This window comes from Hipposideros armiger, unplaced genomic scaffold (assembly GCF_001890085.2).
Source record: "Hipposideros armiger isolate ML-2016 unplaced genomic scaffold, ASM189008v1 scaffold_707, whole genome shotgun sequence".
Taxonomy (NCBI): domain Eukaryota; kingdom Metazoa; phylum Chordata; class Mammalia; order Chiroptera; family Hipposideridae; genus Hipposideros; species Hipposideros armiger.
The window spans coordinates 841,029-858,241 of NW_017732057.1; the positions used below are offsets into that span (position 1 = coordinate 841,029).

The 17,213-nt window shown below is 37.3% G+C and overlaps 1 protein-coding gene across 1 annotated transcript in view; it reads right to left on the reverse strand.

Moving 5' to 3' along the window:
* Positions 1 to 10,548, reverse strand: part of ANO3 (anoctamin 3) — a 257,121-nt gene extending 246,573 nt beyond the window's left edge. The window contains exon 1 of the mRNA XM_019627091.1: positions 10,314 to 10,548. Within this exon, the coding sequence (XP_019482636.1) occupies positions 10,314 to 10,359 (46 nt within the window). The 5' untranslated portion in view covers positions 10,360 to 10,548. The remainder of the gene's footprint in view (positions 1 to 10,313) is intronic.
* Positions 10,549 to 17,213: the final 6,665 nt, after the last annotated feature.

Genomic DNA, 17,213 nt, shown 5'->3' on the forward strand with positions numbered 1-17,213 from the left:
CTGTTTGCTTGCTTTCAAAATTTTAAGTGATTCCCTGACCAAAGAACACTTTTATGCCTAAAGCTGGTGTCCAAACTGATGACAGCCAGTTATTTTTTCAATAAAAATAATTGGCTAAGAGATAGCTCTATGTTGAAATACCATGCGTATTGATGGACAAGGGCATAAATTTTTGCAGAGCTTCCTCAGCAGATATCAAATTTTATTATAACAACTATTATACTTTCAATGTTTAGCATAGCGCCTGGAACATAGTAGATATTCAGTAACTATTTGCAGAAACACAGAATCCTGGGACTTAAGGTAAGGCACGTCATGCTTCCTGGTCCCTGTCATTTCCCATTCCAGGACACCTACCCCAGTACACATAAACTGAACACTCACTATTCATATCCAGGGGAAATAACAGTACAAACAGCACATCCAGGTTTAAAAGGGGAGGTTGGAGGGTATGTGACTAAATGGGGTTGGGTATTCTGGGAGAAGGTGGTTTAGAATAATAGCATGGGATTGGAAGGGAATCTTTCTGAAATGATAAGAAAATCTTTATATATTGTGACCATCCTATAAAAAGTGAGATATAAGCTGTAACAGAAATTCGGAAAGATTCTTTGTTGAGATCCCTGTTGTATCTTGTCACTGACTAAGTTTCCTAAGCACCCATACTCCTTCCACTTTGCATGACATACAAAGATCATATCCTGGAGTGTTCATCATACCTGTTAATCAATCAACTATTTTTTCTAATCCCATTTTTTCAGGGTAACTTATGGCAGAAACAAACAACTCTTCTTAAACATACTGTATCTCATGGTGCACTAGCAAGTCCATGAGATTTATTCCCAGGTTTGCCACATATTAGCTATGTGGCCATATGCAACTTACTTCATAGTCTGTTTCCTTACAGTGTTTCAGCGAACAAGTTATACAGCCACACTGTGGTTTAAATCCTAGCTCTTATGTTACTGGGTAAACTCTGCGCCTCACAGGTGCCTTCACTTCCTTATCTGTAAAATAGAGCTGATAGTACCTTCTCTGATGGGCTTTTTGAGAGTATTAGATGAGTTAATGCACACCAAGCACACAGTGACGAGTGGCATGCAATAAATTCAATTACAAATCCTCCACGGCTTTAATACAGGTATTTTAAACAGTGTTCAGTCAACATTTGATAATATCTTTTCATTTACGGAGAAGTTAAAGAATAGATTTAAATCCGACAAAATAATTATTGGCAGACATAAAATTCAAATATATTAACCTATGTATCTGTTGGGTATCATTCACAACAAAGGTTTTTATCTTGGCTGAATGAAGGGATAGTAGATAATTTCAAAGAAAGCCTTGATTGCCCTGTTTCCAGTTGGCTATGTAAGGTTTCTCAAGACTAGGTTTGAAGCAGAGAAAGACTCAGAATCCCCCCATCCATTTTGACTTTTCAATATTAAATCATGCCATCCTCAAAGACAATGTGGTATACTCAAGGCCCATGCAGGTCTCAAATTATATGAAGAAAATTTTAAGAATTATGACTTGAACATTATATTTCGACAGGATAGCCTTGTGTATTATTCACTGTTCAGTTATATCATTATATAGTATTTTTTACAGCATGTAGAAATAAGTTTTGGAAACCATGAATTTATAAGGACTATATACTTCACTGCTATCCATGCTTTATAATCCAGAGTAATGTTGTCTAAATGGGCATAAAAATGTCTGAGTGGGTGATTTCTTCACATCTGGTAAGAGTTATGACTAACTCTTAGCTGTTCAATGTGGTGTGAACCACCAACTCACTCATCTTGGAGCAATGTGCAAGAAACAGACAATCATCATTAAAAATATTAGTGGCCAAAAGGAAGCATTGGAACAAAGACAGTATGTTAAAAAAGCATATTTTCCTCAGTGAAGAAATTTGAATTTATTGTACAACACCCCCAATTTTTTGTCTACTTCTAGTGATCGACATCTTAAATATTTTTGTTTCATATTATAATAGGTAAAAAAATATATAGTGACGAGGATGTAATTGGAACCCTACCTGAACAAAATTCTTCTTAGTTGTCATTTCCATACTTTCACTCCATAATTAATACTGCTCTATAATTTTTATAAGCATAGTAACAGATCATGAATAATCAGAAAATACTAATGTTATATCAGAAATAAATGTGAATTCAGAATATAACAATATATGGATTAGTTTTAGATAATTATGTTTTCTAAATTTAAACCCTTGCTACACTGAAATTCATAGACATGCCACAATTTAAAAGAAATCTAACTGTAAGAAAAGTGTGTTAAATTTGACTTGCCCTGGTTTATGTTTTGTAGAAACATTTCAACTATAAGCCTATATCATATTGGAATGTCTTAGACATTTTTATGATCAGAAAAATAGCAAAAAAGGCAAGAGGTAGATGATAAATGTATATATGGTCACAGGATGTGGGGCACAGCATAGGAAATAGAGTCAATAGTATTGTGACAGCTATATATGATGTCAGGGGGGTGTAGATTGGGGGGTTTTCACTTTGTGAGGGGTATAAATACCTAACTATTAAGTTGCTTTTAACACCTGAAACTAATAAAAAAAAGTTAAAGAAAAAAAGTACTGATGCTTTATAAAAACACTAGTTACCAAGTAATGAGCCTACTATATAGCGATCCCTATAGGAGGAACTAAGCATACAGAATTGGAACCCACGGAACATTTCTACCTGCCAGATAGGTATCTGGGATCCACTTCTCCTAGTTGTTACCTTGAACACTTGCTTAACTTTCCTGTCCTTCAGTTTCCTCATCTATGAAATGACATTAACAGAATCTGTTTTTATGAAGATGGGGGTTACTCCCAACAAAATACTTTAAAGCATGTCTGGCAATGAAAAACCATTTAATAATAGCATGTATTATTATTATTCTGATCTCATACGTAAGAAAACTGAAACCCCATGAAACTAGTTAGCTTGCCCCCGATCACTCACTATGTAATAATAGTCTTAAGATTAAAACACAATTCATTTTATGTGAGTCCATATTCTTGTTTCTTTTTTCACACATAAGCCTTTCTCACAGTGACTTTAAATTATGACTGTGAATGATAAGAAAACACAAGCCTGACACACCTTTTCTTTACGTAAATAAATCAAGGAGACATGTAAAATTTTACCAGGTATTTCACTAAAGGAGCCATTCTGAGGTATTTCATTATAAAAACGTATTCACCAAAGCCTCTCTTTTTGCAAAAAAGTTATACAGTAAAAAATAGGAACTAAAACACCTAGAGCAAAGATGAAAAACTCACAGCATTTGGGTCATGACAGAAGAACTGAGGACAAAGTCTGAGCGCTTGTCCCTAAAAGTTGAACAACGTATTTACTGAAATGTCCAGTAAATGAAGCAATATAACAACTCCCATTTAGGAACCTCATCAAACCTTAGAACGGAAGGATCGGGGTACTACAGTCAATATGAGAAATACATGGAAGTTATGTTTTCATTGCACTACATGCATGTAGATAGGTAGCTCAATCTACCTAGAATCTATATAGTTTGTCATCACTAATAACAGAGAAGCATCTAATTACAACTTACTGCAGTCTACTCAAATTCATTCTCTCACTCAGTGCTTACATAGTTATATTATTATTTCACAAAGTTGTTTCTCAAATGGGCTCAATGGTAGGAGTCCCATAGGACGCGTGTCTGTTACGAATACTGATTCCTAGTCTCCTCCCTGGAGATGAGATGCTACAGCTGGAGGGACTGAAGAATTTGCATTTTAACAAGAACTTCAGATCTTGTAAGTTTGGGAAACCTTGACCTTATAGTTGAGGGAAATGAGCTAAGGTAGATGAAACAAACTGCTCGATATACTAGTGAATGATGGCAACTGTTTAAAGCAGACCTTTGCGTATCAATTTGCAAAGTAGCCACCCCTACCTCTCAATTACTGTTAATAGTGCTCCAAAGCCAAACCGAAAATACATACAATTTTAGGAATTATTTTTGGGAGGTGCCTTTTGGTTAGCCTGTTAACTTTCTAGAAACGTAATGATAAAATGTGTACCACATCTAATACAGTGTATTTGCACAATACTTTCAGCAATGTACTTTCCCATCCACCTAATTTCACCCACAGGGAAGCCCTCTCCTCCGGGCCAACTGCAGCTCAATTAATTATAGTGCAGCGGTGAATTGAATCCGGTGACTCATCTTTTGGTGAATTTGGACCCAGCAGCTGGCGCAGGCTTCTTACATGCCTGTTGGGCTAAAACCAAACAGAATTTCAAGTAACTGCCACTTTGCAGTACAATTTAGGAGGAAAGGCAATAGCTGAAAAGGCAGCGGGGTTGGTTGTGCTAATGCACGGCCAGGTTTCAAATATGGTTTCACACGACTGTAACCTTTGATGAACTGCAGAGTCAGACGGGACCATGGAGGTTATTCTGTCTCAAGTTTTCATTTTACTGAGGACACAGAAGGGAGAGCCCATGATCAAGCTTGGAAATCACAGAAGTCTGCCTGGAACTCGGATATTTTTGCAGAGATGAAAAAGAACAAGAGAAGAAGCTATAGACAGCTGTGGTGGAAATTAGATGGGACCGAGATGTCTTCCAGCCGCTTCACTTATATTTTTTCCCTCCGAAGAACCTGCAGCAGGTTAGGCTTCCTCGTGGAATGTAGAGTCGTTAGAAAGGTAGATTTTGGAGTCGGGAAGGGCTGTGTACAAACCCCAGCTCTACCACTCATTAGGAGCTAAGTTGGCAAATGCATATAACATCTAAACCTCCATTTCCTCACTTTGAAAATAGAAAAGGTAATACATCTAACTACTAAAGCTTTAGTGGGTATAAAGTAATACAGTGGCCTTTTAAGCTTTTGAGACAGTGGGTAGTCATAGCGTCCACACAATATTGGCTGCTACTGCTATTGTTGTCCAATAGCAGTACTGGACAACAGTACTGATTATTATCCTTCATTATAATCCTGACAGGTGGGGATTACCACTTCAAAATTTTGGATAATAAACCCATAGCCCAGAAAAGGTAAATAAACAAAAATTACAGAGGTAGAGATAGTATTCACTCACAGAGAACTGTGAGGCAATGCTCTTTTCATCAAGGTACAACTACTTGACATTAATCCACAGATTTTACATTAATATTTTCTAAATATCTTCACAATTATAAAATACTAAAGTAATAAACAGAAGAAGGTTGAACTGTTCAATGCTTTTTTTTAAAGGTTTGGGTTTGTTTGGATATGTTGATTTATACAGAGGGTGCCAAAAAAATGTATGCACATTTTAAGAAAGGAAAAAAACTGTATTAAAATTGTAATAATATATACCAATAACAAAAGATGAATACAAGTCATGTGTATACAGATTTTTGGCACCCCCAGTGTAATCATCTAGCCCCAATATTTTTTTTTCAGTAACATCCATGTGTAGAGGATAATGTTAAATCCTAGATTCAAATGAGAACTTCAGCTCCTAGAATCCTCAAGAAATGTGATATTTTAGATAACTTCTAGATAAAACTCTCAAAGTTTTACATTATCACTTTGAATGGCATTTCTTTTAAATTTGATCACTTCTCTTCATTCCTCAGTAGAGGATATGTATTTATTGCAGAACAATTACTATTTCTGCTAATTCGAAGTCATCATTTCAAACATCAATGTTCTTACTTTGAAAAAAATACAGTATTTCCTCTGAGCCATTTGAGATCTGAAGGATTTTTAAAGAAATGGTCCCAGATATATGTATTTTCTTTGGGGATTGAAATATCTCTATACTCTTTCCACAGTTTTGCTAACCCTTACTGAGAGAGTCTAATGGGGAACTGGAATTATAAATACCTAGGAAATCTCCTGTGGAAGGGAAAAAAGGAAAGGGTGAAAATTAAGGACAAAGTAGAAAATTTAATGTAGACACTCAATTCTTTATAATGATCCAGGTTGATATTCAGTACTAGCCAAAGAGAAGTATAATTTCTGTCTCTACAATATCTCCCCTGATGCTTTTTCCTATAATAATAAGAATTCTTATAACAATGAGAATTCTTATAACAATGAGAATTCTTATAATAATAAACAATGCCTTCTCTTTATCAGTCATAAATAAAAGAACAGACTACCAACCTACCAGGGAGAGTTCATATACATGTGTAAGTGAATTTCTGTCAATGGCTTCAGATTTTTTTTTCTGACTTCACCAGGGTAAGAGTATAGAAAGGGTCTAGATCCTGAAGATATCAGTGAGGGTAAAAGGATGCTTAAACAGTGGGTATCAGATTCTGAAACTAGGTATTTCCATCAACACTGGGTATTGTGAAGTAGAAAACGGGGTACAAAGCAGGATGGTCACTAAGATTTATAGGTGAGCACCTGCAATGGTGAATGATTTAGAGAAAAAGACAATGAAAGTACTTTATGGTCTACAAATCCCCTTGTAAATAAGTGTAAAGATTATTATTATGAAACCACTGATTTGAGTAGGAAGTGTTTGAGTCTGTGGAATTAGTAAAAGCACCCAAATGTTCTTTCGGATAATGATGAATCACTTAGCAGCTTCAGCAGAGCCTATGAAGCTCAGGTCGTTGGGGACAGGCTGTGTTTGGTGTGACCTATGGTTTCCCTGAAAGTCTTGCTAGATGTATTGGTAAACACCAGCTACCAGAAACCAGACTAGCATTGTCCTTTTCTCGCCCACAATTGTATGACGCATGAATCCATCTCGAATCAAGTGAAACAGAGCAAGCCAGGCTGGGAAGCACCGTTGGAATTCCACCAGAAATCGCTGCTGATTTACCAGCTAATGTGTTCCTCCCATATGTACTAAGGCAAAGACACACACACTCCCAGTTGTCTGTAAGCATAATACACTCAAATTTACCCTTGGGGCTTCAGAAATAAACTGCCTCCCCAGCAAGGACTCTCACTTTTTACTTCCTAACTTACTAAGCTTCTTAATAAAGCAATCTAGAATTTAATTAAAGTGGAATAAAAATTCAAAAATATACATGGATGTCTTCTTCAGAAACACAACTTATCTGGCATTCCCAAGAACCTAAATGTCAACATTTTCCCAGCAAAATGCAGTTGCTTCCAATTCGTGGAAAGGCTGCCTTCAGCAAAGCTCTCAGGTTTCCTACTTTACAAAGTTCTCTGAGGTAGGAGGGTTTTGCAGCAATACGTTCAGGAATAAAAAGGTTCTTGATATACCATCACTAAGCACAGTGCCTGGCACACAGCAAGAACCGGGTAAATATGGGTTGAGTGGAGAGTGAATAAACATCATTTCTTTGCACTGGAATTTTAAAATTATGAAATGAATTGAATACCTAAGTTTATGAGAATTTTGGAAGTTTTCCTGAGTGGGGGGCATAAGAATTGGGTAGTTTGTGATTGTAACTCTAGACTATTCTAAGGAACTATCTTTACATGGTCTGGAATCCACTGTTTTCCTTAAGATAAACCCCTAAAATAAAACGGAGAAGAAAAAAAAATGAAGGGCCAAAAATTACAAGGGAACCATTAAGGGTTTCTTTGACTTCTAACGAATCAACAAAAGATGGATGAACTGGGAAAAAGAATCAGTACCATTATTATTATTCTTCACTCAATTTTGTGAGCCCCAATTGTGTGCCAGACAAACTGCTATGTACATTACAACTCTGCAAGGTAAATCTTATTATCTTCATTTCACAGAAGCGATAACTGGGGCTTAGAGATGTAAAAAAAAAACGTAACTTGTAAATAGGACATGGATGATTAAAATCCAGAGCAAAAACTGAAGACCATGGATTAAATTAATGAAGAAATTTAGTTTTACACACAGTATTTCATTTTACAGATAACTACTCTGACATCTATACTAATGTGCTGAAAAGGACTGAGTAATATCAGTGAGGGGATTTGGATCAGGGATTCATTGTTACCAGTTGTCACATACACGGGAAAATCTCCATGCCTTCAGCAGCGTATAAATACAGTGTGTCTGTTTTTCAAGTGAGGGTGGAAACATTTTGTCTTATAATAAGGGTGTTTTCTGGATATCCTAAGCTATTTCTAGATATTTATACATATAAAACCAACACCAACAACAAAAAATACATTGACCTCACTCGATTAAAACAAAAACAATCCCCATAAACTGGATTACTCAGCTAAATTATTTCGTAAAAGTAAACTAAAAGCAGGGCTTTACTCTATACCTGGCCCTGGAAGAAATCTCTGCTGTTGCACTGCCACCTGCCCAACCCCATAGACAAAAGTAGAGAGAGAGAAAAGGCCAAAGAGGTCTGGTGTTCAGTCTTTTCATATTCTATATGAAGCCAAGTCTGAAGAAGTTAATCATGTTTAAGCTAGTTATAAAGGCAAGCTTAAATTTTAGGATTCCAGATTTCCAATACAGAATTTTCTCTACCTTTAGTGTGCAGTTTTTAGGTTAATATTATGGCAAAAAGCACCCCTATAAGTTTTCTGTTTCATGTCTCCTGTGTCAGAAAGCATTTCAAATACTATTTTGCTTCTTTCTCTTTAAAAAATTAAAATAGCTAGTCCTCAAATTGGTGTGTCTTTTTTTGACTGCCCATTCAGGGTTATGAAGGAATTAAGCAGAACCACTTTAATAGTACTTCCTTCCTATCCCTTCTCCTCTCACTATTTATCCTTCTGTTAATGTTGCCTTTTGTATCAAAAAGTAAAGGAAAACCTGAAAATAAATGCCTCACAATACATCATAAAAGAAACAACAGGAAATGCCAGGACTTGCAAAATTTTTTATCACTCACATTGAGCAATGACAGTTGGTCCTAAAGTTGGCAATTGTTTGCTTTTAAAAACAGAATTATCCATACATAATAAATTTTGTGGGGGCAATTTCAAGGTTCCAGGTCTAAGAAATAAGTCCACATAGCCATGCATTAGAGGAAGATATTACATGAAGCTGGTGCAAAGTTCCTATAATCTTTGTTTTCATGTTGAAAGTTTGTATGTGTTTAAAATAATGACTAAAGAGAACACAACTTTTTCAAGCAACTTAATTTTCTTTGGAACATTTAGACTTGAAGTAGAATTGATACTAGTTGAAATTTTTGTCTACCTGGAGAGTCTCTCATCCCACTCTCATCCACTCTTAATTTCAACATATTTTTGAAAGAACCTAGAGGTCTTGAACAGAGTATAACTTATGGCATTCAAAGCTCACTCAGTCTGATTAATACAGGAATCCCTACTAAATTATCCCTGGGGTGTCCATCCAATTTTTGCTTAAAAAAAAGTCAAAGATCTACACAGAAACAACTGTTGACAAAAATGTTATATATATATATATATATATATAAAAATGTTATATATATATATATATATATATGACATTTGGGGGTAGTTGGAATATTTAAGTAAATATTTACTTCACTTTGAATGAGCAAATTTACCATTCCAGAATTCACTTATCTTAGCATATTGTCAACTATGGCATAACAACCATTATAAATTTAAAAAAATGGCAATGTTGCGGTTTAATAAATGTTTTTTGGACCAACTCCAGCAAACTGGGAATATGCCTCAAAATAAATGTGCTCCATTAAAAGGCTTTAAAACAAAATAAGGAACAGAGTGAGGATAACTTAGAAAAATTCTTGATTTGACTATGAATATATAGACTTACCACTGCATCCAGGGAGAAACCTGAACTAGAAGCTGAAAAAGATAATATAAAGCCCCTAGAAATGGAACCTACCAACAAATACAAAAATGAAACATAGAAGAATCAAGCATAGGGCAGGGACAAAAAAAAATAAAGTTTTCCAAGAAAGTTTCAGAGCCCCTTCAACAGGCCAACTTCTGGGGCTCTCCAAAACAAAAATTCATTTATCCTACGATTGTGTGAAAGCTTCTCAAATCGGAGATCTGCTTGTGTGAAGCTTATTAGCCATTTGCATCACAGCCTGAGGCAAACATGTCCAAACCTCAGAGCTAGCAGGAGAGCCCTTCTAAGCTGGCTTACTGCAATGCATTGAAACAGTCTTAGCACAAATACACATTCAATGAAGTCCCTGAAATGACGGATTCCGCTTCTCCCAAGGACTGTGCAGAGGCTCAGAAATCAGACTCATCTTGGACACAGAGTGAAGAGGCATTGACACAAAGAACAATTGGAAAAAAAAAAAAAAGAACTTCACAGAGTTTTCCACCTCTGCGTTGTATTAACCTGGAAAGGATGCTTCTACACGGCTGCAAGGGCATGCAGAGGGGGACGTGACACCCACAGGGAGGGGGGACCGATTCCAACTGACCTTTTTGCTGTTTAAAGGACTGAATGGAGCCTGAATGGTGAACCATTTTCACTCTGTGCGTCCCCGCCGGGTTAGGAAGCTGTCCTAGAGGGAGGCGGAGAAATAGTAGCCAGACTCGGAGAAGATCCCAGAGCCTCCGGGAGCGCGCTGCAATCGGACACCTGCTTTAGCGGGCGCCTCGCTCCAAAGGCTGCGCGCCCAATGTTGTCATGGCAACATTTAAGGGCGGTCCAGCCTCCGACTCCCCGTAGTGGCTACTTGCGGAATAGCCCGCATCCCCTGCCTCCAATGCCGCAGCGTGGGTGGGAGTTGCGCGGGGTTTGCTGGGAGAGGGAGGAGAGGACCTTAGTGACTGGTGAATAAGTCCCAACAAATCTCCAGAGCCGTTAGCAATTCCCTCTTTTTCAAGTTTTGAGGCTGGTTGTTAAATATGGGCATAAGCATTAATTTTATAGAAGTTGCTGTATAAACACTGGCACTTGCAGGAGAGCTCTTCTCTGAGAGGAATGCAACCACAGATACAGAGACATTTTGCGTCTTTCTCTCTTAAACTTGAATACGGAAACTATGGATAGTTTCTGCTTATCTAGTAGAATGGTTTTATTACATAAGATGTGTTAGATGTCCAGTGCATCACACTTCAGTTGTCCTCTTGTGCTTCAACTATTGAGGCTTTGACTCATATGATAGTGACATTGGACCATTTATTACAGATGCGGAGAAAAAAAGTTATCCGTGATGCTTCATTTAACCTTCATGAGAGTCCTATAAAATAGGTAATTATTCTAATATTACAAAAGAAACCAAAGCTCAGAACTAGGAAGAATTTTCAAGATCACATATGCCATCGCCTTCCTTGAAAGTGAAGGTACCTGCTTCCCAAAGAGGTGAGGTCATTTTCAAAAGGCCAACCCTCAGTAGCTAATCAAGGATTAGGAGTCAGCTCAACACATTTTCAGTACAGGATCTTTTTCTCATCACTGCTGCCACATTCAAACCTCCTAAGTTCCTCCTGGAAGAGGGAACTTATTACTGAACAGATACACAACAAAAGAGTCTATTGTTGCCTGAGTTTTGAAGGTTTGTGAGGTCAACTGAGAATCAGAAGAAGGATCCAAATAAAGGCAGATGAGAAAGAGAGAGATGCAGAGATTCAAAATTTGCAGAACCTCGAACAGGTGGAGCTGCTATCTGATAGTCTTTGATGTTCCCATGTGGTGCATGATACAAGGGCAGCAAAGGGAATGTGGCTTTGAACAAACAGATGTTCCAGCTTTATGTGGCTGCATAACAAATCACTGTGAAAGCAGAGACTCCAAACTACACTTTATTACTCTCTCTCACGGCATTCTGTAGGCTGACTAGGCTCAGCCTGGTGACTCTGAGTCAGAGTCTCTTCAGTTTTCAATGACTGGGCCTGAAGACATCTGAAGCAAGAAGAGAGAAACTGGCTTCTACTCTCAGTGGGAAGTACAGCAAAAAATGCACAACTTTCTTTAACGAAGGGTAATGGTGCTTCCAGCAGGAAAATGTTGAGCAATCAGTAAGAGCTCAGGTTGCAGGCAGGCACTGAATAAATACGTGGTTATGAAGAGTGATCTCCTTGTGTGTTTATCTCCAACTGAAGATCTAGAACAAACACCAGAGACCTTATCCACAAAGATTCATTTTAGAGGCATTTTATAGAAGAGAGCACTGAAACCCTGAACAATAAATGACTTGTCTGAAGGTGATTTTGTTATGTTTTGTTCACTGCAGTTAAAATTCTAATACAACTCAACTCATAGATCATTCTGATACAACCAACTCATTGGATTCGAATACAACCCAGACCTTCTAGGTGGGGATTAAATCAGATAATGTATTTTAGGGGTCGTTCATAGCTGGAAATTAATGCCTGATAAATATGAGATACTATTATTATAATTATGACCCTTGAGGATCTGATCACTCTTTTTAAAGCCCTTTTAAATCACTGGGATTCAAGCCAGAAATATTTTTGAAATGTGAACATTAATTCAGTTTATGATCAGGAGGAGCAGTTGAAAGAATTGAAAACCTGTAATTCTACTCTACACTTCCAGGCATAGGTACCATCTTCAATTTTCTAGAAACTCTTCTTTCTGCTGATGTCTGGTATTCTTTCTGTGGATATCTGATATTCTCCAACCAACTCCCTAACCCATAACCCAGCGGGAGGCAAGGATGTACATGCTGGAGCTGGAAATGAGTTAAAAATTTGGACCTCATTGGGCCGGCCGAGTGGCGCAATGGTTAAGAACTCGCTTGGGATGCCAGAGGGCCCCGGTTCAGATCCCATATATGAGGGCCAGTGACACTGCCCTCTACAGCTAAGATGCTGAACAACAGTTCAACCTGGAGCTGGGCTGCCGTGAGTCACTGGCGAGTGAGTCACTGGCGACGGCGTAGGCTGCAGTCCCTGTGGCAGTGGGTTGCCATGGGCTATCATATGTAGCCAGCAGCCAGCGTGAGCAGCCAGCAGCCAGCGTGAGCAGCCAGCAGCCGCAGTGAGCGGCCGTCCAGAAGCCAGCGACTGATCTGCCTCGCCAGGGAAGAGCGCAATGATGGTGCCAACTTGGGCCAGTGAAGCAGCGTCCTCCACAACTAGATTGAAGAACAAAACGACAGAAACTTGTCTGTTCCCCTTCCCCCAATTCTCCATCACTGTTCCCATCCCCCCAATTACCCAATAAAAAAAATCTAAAAAAAAAATTCAAGGTCCGAAACCACAATTCCTTTAAAAAAAAAATTTGGACCTCATTAAAAATTAATCCCCCTCCCCCAAAATAGTTTAGTATTATTTCTAACACCTTGCACCTTAACCTGTGCAGTGCAGCTATGATGACATTATCTGCTCATAAATTTGATTGCTTTTAATTAGAAACATTTTAGGCTGGACTGACAGATTGACTAGCAGGGGATTCGAAGAACATGCTGGAGGAACAGCTTTGTGAGGGGCCTAGGAAATTTCAAGCACCATCTGCTTTACAGGAAAGGAAATGCAAAGAGAAGGAAAAGTGTGTGTGTGTGTGTGTGTGTGTGTAGGGAGATATTGTGTATGTTTTGGAAGTGGGGAATTCAGAAAGAGGGGCTTCAGCAAAGACTTTCTTGAAAAATAAATCTTCCTCTGATCTGAGGAAGGAAATATTTTGATACTGACATCTCCACTGTTTAGGAATAAATATTAGGATAATTAGGATAAAATAAAGTTTAGGAATAAATATTAAATAGCCTCATTAAGGAAGGCTAAACTGATTGTTGTTGTTTTCTTTCTATTTTTGGTTTCAAATAGCTTCAAATTTTAATGATGAGAAAATATTTATTTTATAAAATTTTCAGTGAGAGAGAGAATGATTAATATCATATATAGTATGATCTTGACTATGCTTTTCAAAACAGAAAAAAAAAAGTCTGGAAAGAAACACCAAAATATCCAGAAAAATTACTTTTGTAAGTTAAGATTGAGGTAGGTAATTTTTTTTTATACCTCCATATTTTTCTGTCATTTTCATACTATCTACAAATGATATATATTGATTTTATATTTATTATATACATATAGCTTTAAACTCCCTCCGTATCTATATCTATCTTTGTACAGTTTCATGTTTTTCTTTCTTTTTCAGTTTTGAACCCTGATTTCTTTTTTCTTTTTTCTTTTCCTCGTTGAGGTTTCTGCAGCATTCGCCCTCCCACAGCTCAACACCTGTCTCCTGTCCTCCTCCTAAGTAATTAATTTATCAGGCCCTGTGCTAACTTTTGCTTCCTGGAGAGGTAAGGACTCTATCCTTTGCATCTCTAGAAGGCTTTTTATTGCTTTGATGGGTGAAAAAGGTGAAGCAGAATATAGTCAGTAAGAGTGTGATAACTTTGCATGGTGACATTGTTATTTTAGACTTAGTGTGGAGATCGCACTGTAAGGTATACAAATGTCAAATCACTATCTTGTACACCTGAAACTAATATCATATAGTATACCAAGCGTAAATAAATAAATTGATATATAATTGAAGAAAATGATTTCTGATATGTGAACCTAGGCTTAGGCAATTGTGCGCTTCCCTGTATTGTGCTCTATCATAGGTACTATGAGAATTCTATCACAACTTCTTTACATCTTTAATCTCTGACTTAATTGAAATTGAAATTGGCAGGTCTGCTTCTCCTGGCTAAATGGAAATAGAAATAGAAAATCTCTTTGCAGTTATTTCCTTTGTAGAGCCCAGTTATGTAAGGTATTAATGGGCAACGTGAAATAGCCAAATCATGTTGATAATGAGTTTATCTGCAAAGACTAGGGAAGAGAGAGAGAGGGAGAGAGATCTCCTTGGGAGTCATCAGAGAGAGACTATGGTCTCCTTGAGAGAAGACAGACTTGACTGTAGAGTATCTTTTTCTTCAAAAAACAGCACAGCTTCTGCCACACAAGCTTGATAAATGCTTACTAATGAATAAGTAAATAAAGCAATGAATGATTGTTTAGTACCCTGAGCAATTGTCTTCTTTCTTATGTAAAACAAGGAAAGCATATTATAACATTTCATATTTTAAAAACATATTTATATTTATGTATTTACATTGATTAATATATTAAGTACTTTTTGGGTTCTAATTGCTATCCATACTATATTAAAGACACAAACAAGCTTTTCAAAAAACCATGTTGTGATAAATGCGAGGGTGGAGCACAATTTAACAATTGCTTCCCCAAAAGCCTGTGTGGTTCCTGGCCATATGTGACAGTACAACAACAGAATTAAGCAGATTAGTTCTGCTGATATCCAGACTGTATGTGCAGAGAAGCCTTCTAAAACATTCCTGATAGATATCAGAGGAAGAGAAGGCAATGCAGGAAAATTAGCAGCCTCTACCTTCTTTGAATCTAGCTTGATGTGGTCTTAGCAAAGAGTATTTTGAAGAGACAGGAACACAAAATGATTTGCTTAAGAAGACAGCATTAGAGAAGGGAGATGTCATTCTTTTTATAGCAAAGTAATACTCCGTTGTATAAGTATACCAAAATTTCTTTATCATTTGCAATAACATGGGTGAGCCTAGTGAATATTATGTTAAGTGAAATAAGTCAGACTGAGAAAGACAAATACCATGTAATCTCACTTATATGTGGAAGAACAAATGAGCAAACAAAACAGAAATAGTCTCATAGATACAGAGAACAAACTGACAGTTAGATGTCAGTGGATTGGGGGCAGTGGGGGAGAAGGTGAAGGGATTAGAAAGTACAAATTGGTAGTCACAAAATAGTCACAGGGATGTGAAATACAGTATGGGGAATATAATCAATAATCTTGTAAAGATTATATAGGGTGACAGATGGGTACTGAATTTAGCAGGAAGATCACTTCTTAGATGGTGTAGATGACTGACCAATGCCCTGTACACCTGAAGCTAAAGTAGAATAATATTGAATGTCAGTTTTTGGCACCCTCTGTGTGTGTGTGTGTGTGTGTGTGTGTGTGTGTGTGTGGGCATACACATTTATATATACAAAAATGTATACACATTTTAAGAAAGGAAAAATCTATTAGAATTGTAATACTCATTATATTTCAATAATAAAAGATGAATACAAGTCTTGTTTGATTTCTTGAATTACAAGAGGTGCTCAAAGTGGTTACCATCAGCGTCCAGACACTTCTGATTACGGTGAACCACTGCTTGAGCAACGTTGACCAAAGTGTCCATTTGTATACATTTTTCTTGGCACCCCCAATATATGTATTCGGGATATAAAGTACAGCATAGGGAATATAGTCAATGGTAGTGTAATGGCTATATATGATGTTAGAGGGGTAATGATGGATTAAACAACATTTGTATCTTATGCCCCTGCTGAAAACTTATATTACTTTTTCCAGTTGCCTGTTAAATCAAGTCCACATTCACTATTCTACCATTCAGGGAGCTCCATGGTCTGTTCTCAGCACTTTCCAGTCTTGTTTCGAAGTCTCTTTTAAGAACTCTTCTGATCCTACAATGGTTTTTTTCCTCAGAGGCTGCTCTGCATTTGCTGCTGCTGTGTTCTTCACTTGGACTCCTCATCCTAGAACTCCCATCCTATGCATAAGTTCACTCAAGCCCAACTCATCTTTCAAGACCCCAGGGCAATGCCATTTCCAGGGTGAAGGCTTCCTTTATCCACATCCGCCTACTATAAAGTCAGTTAGATGTGGATTTAACCTTCTCCAATTCCTACAGAATATGAATAACATCACTTCATGGCATTTTTACTGTGTTTCTACCATGCATTATACATACAAGCTTTTGAAAGTAGGCTCATACTTTTCTCCTAGTTTAGATAAAATACTTTAAGGAAGACTTTGTATTGACTCACGTTTCTATTTCTCACAGCTCCAAAAAGATCATTTGACACATAAAAGCTAACCAAATACACATTTACTGAAGAAGTGGTTATCCAGGGCCCTCAACTCCTGTTTTTTATTTGTCAAACGAGTCTAATAATAAAACATTCAAATATACGTCCAGTATAATAATGCCTTTCAAGATTTGCATGCAAGACTGTTGTTTGCATTGCTTTGCCATTTACTTCTTCCAGGCAAATGATCTCATAAAGACTTTTTGTGTTTGTTTTGTTTTTTGAATTTAAAAGTGTAATAAATATTGATTTATTTTCTATGTCTTCTGAGTTGAGTGTGGGAAGTAAGCACTTAAACTGATCCTCTGCTCATATCAACCACTACACCACATTTTGGTGAATTGGCACCCTTTGGAACAAAGATGATACTCAGCTGGAATTCTGGGTGTGGTGGTACCAGTTCTTTATGGCTAGTGTCTCTTCTGATAGCTTGATGCTTCTGGCTGACTGGTCTAGGCCTCTGCTGTACTGGTTGTTTGGGT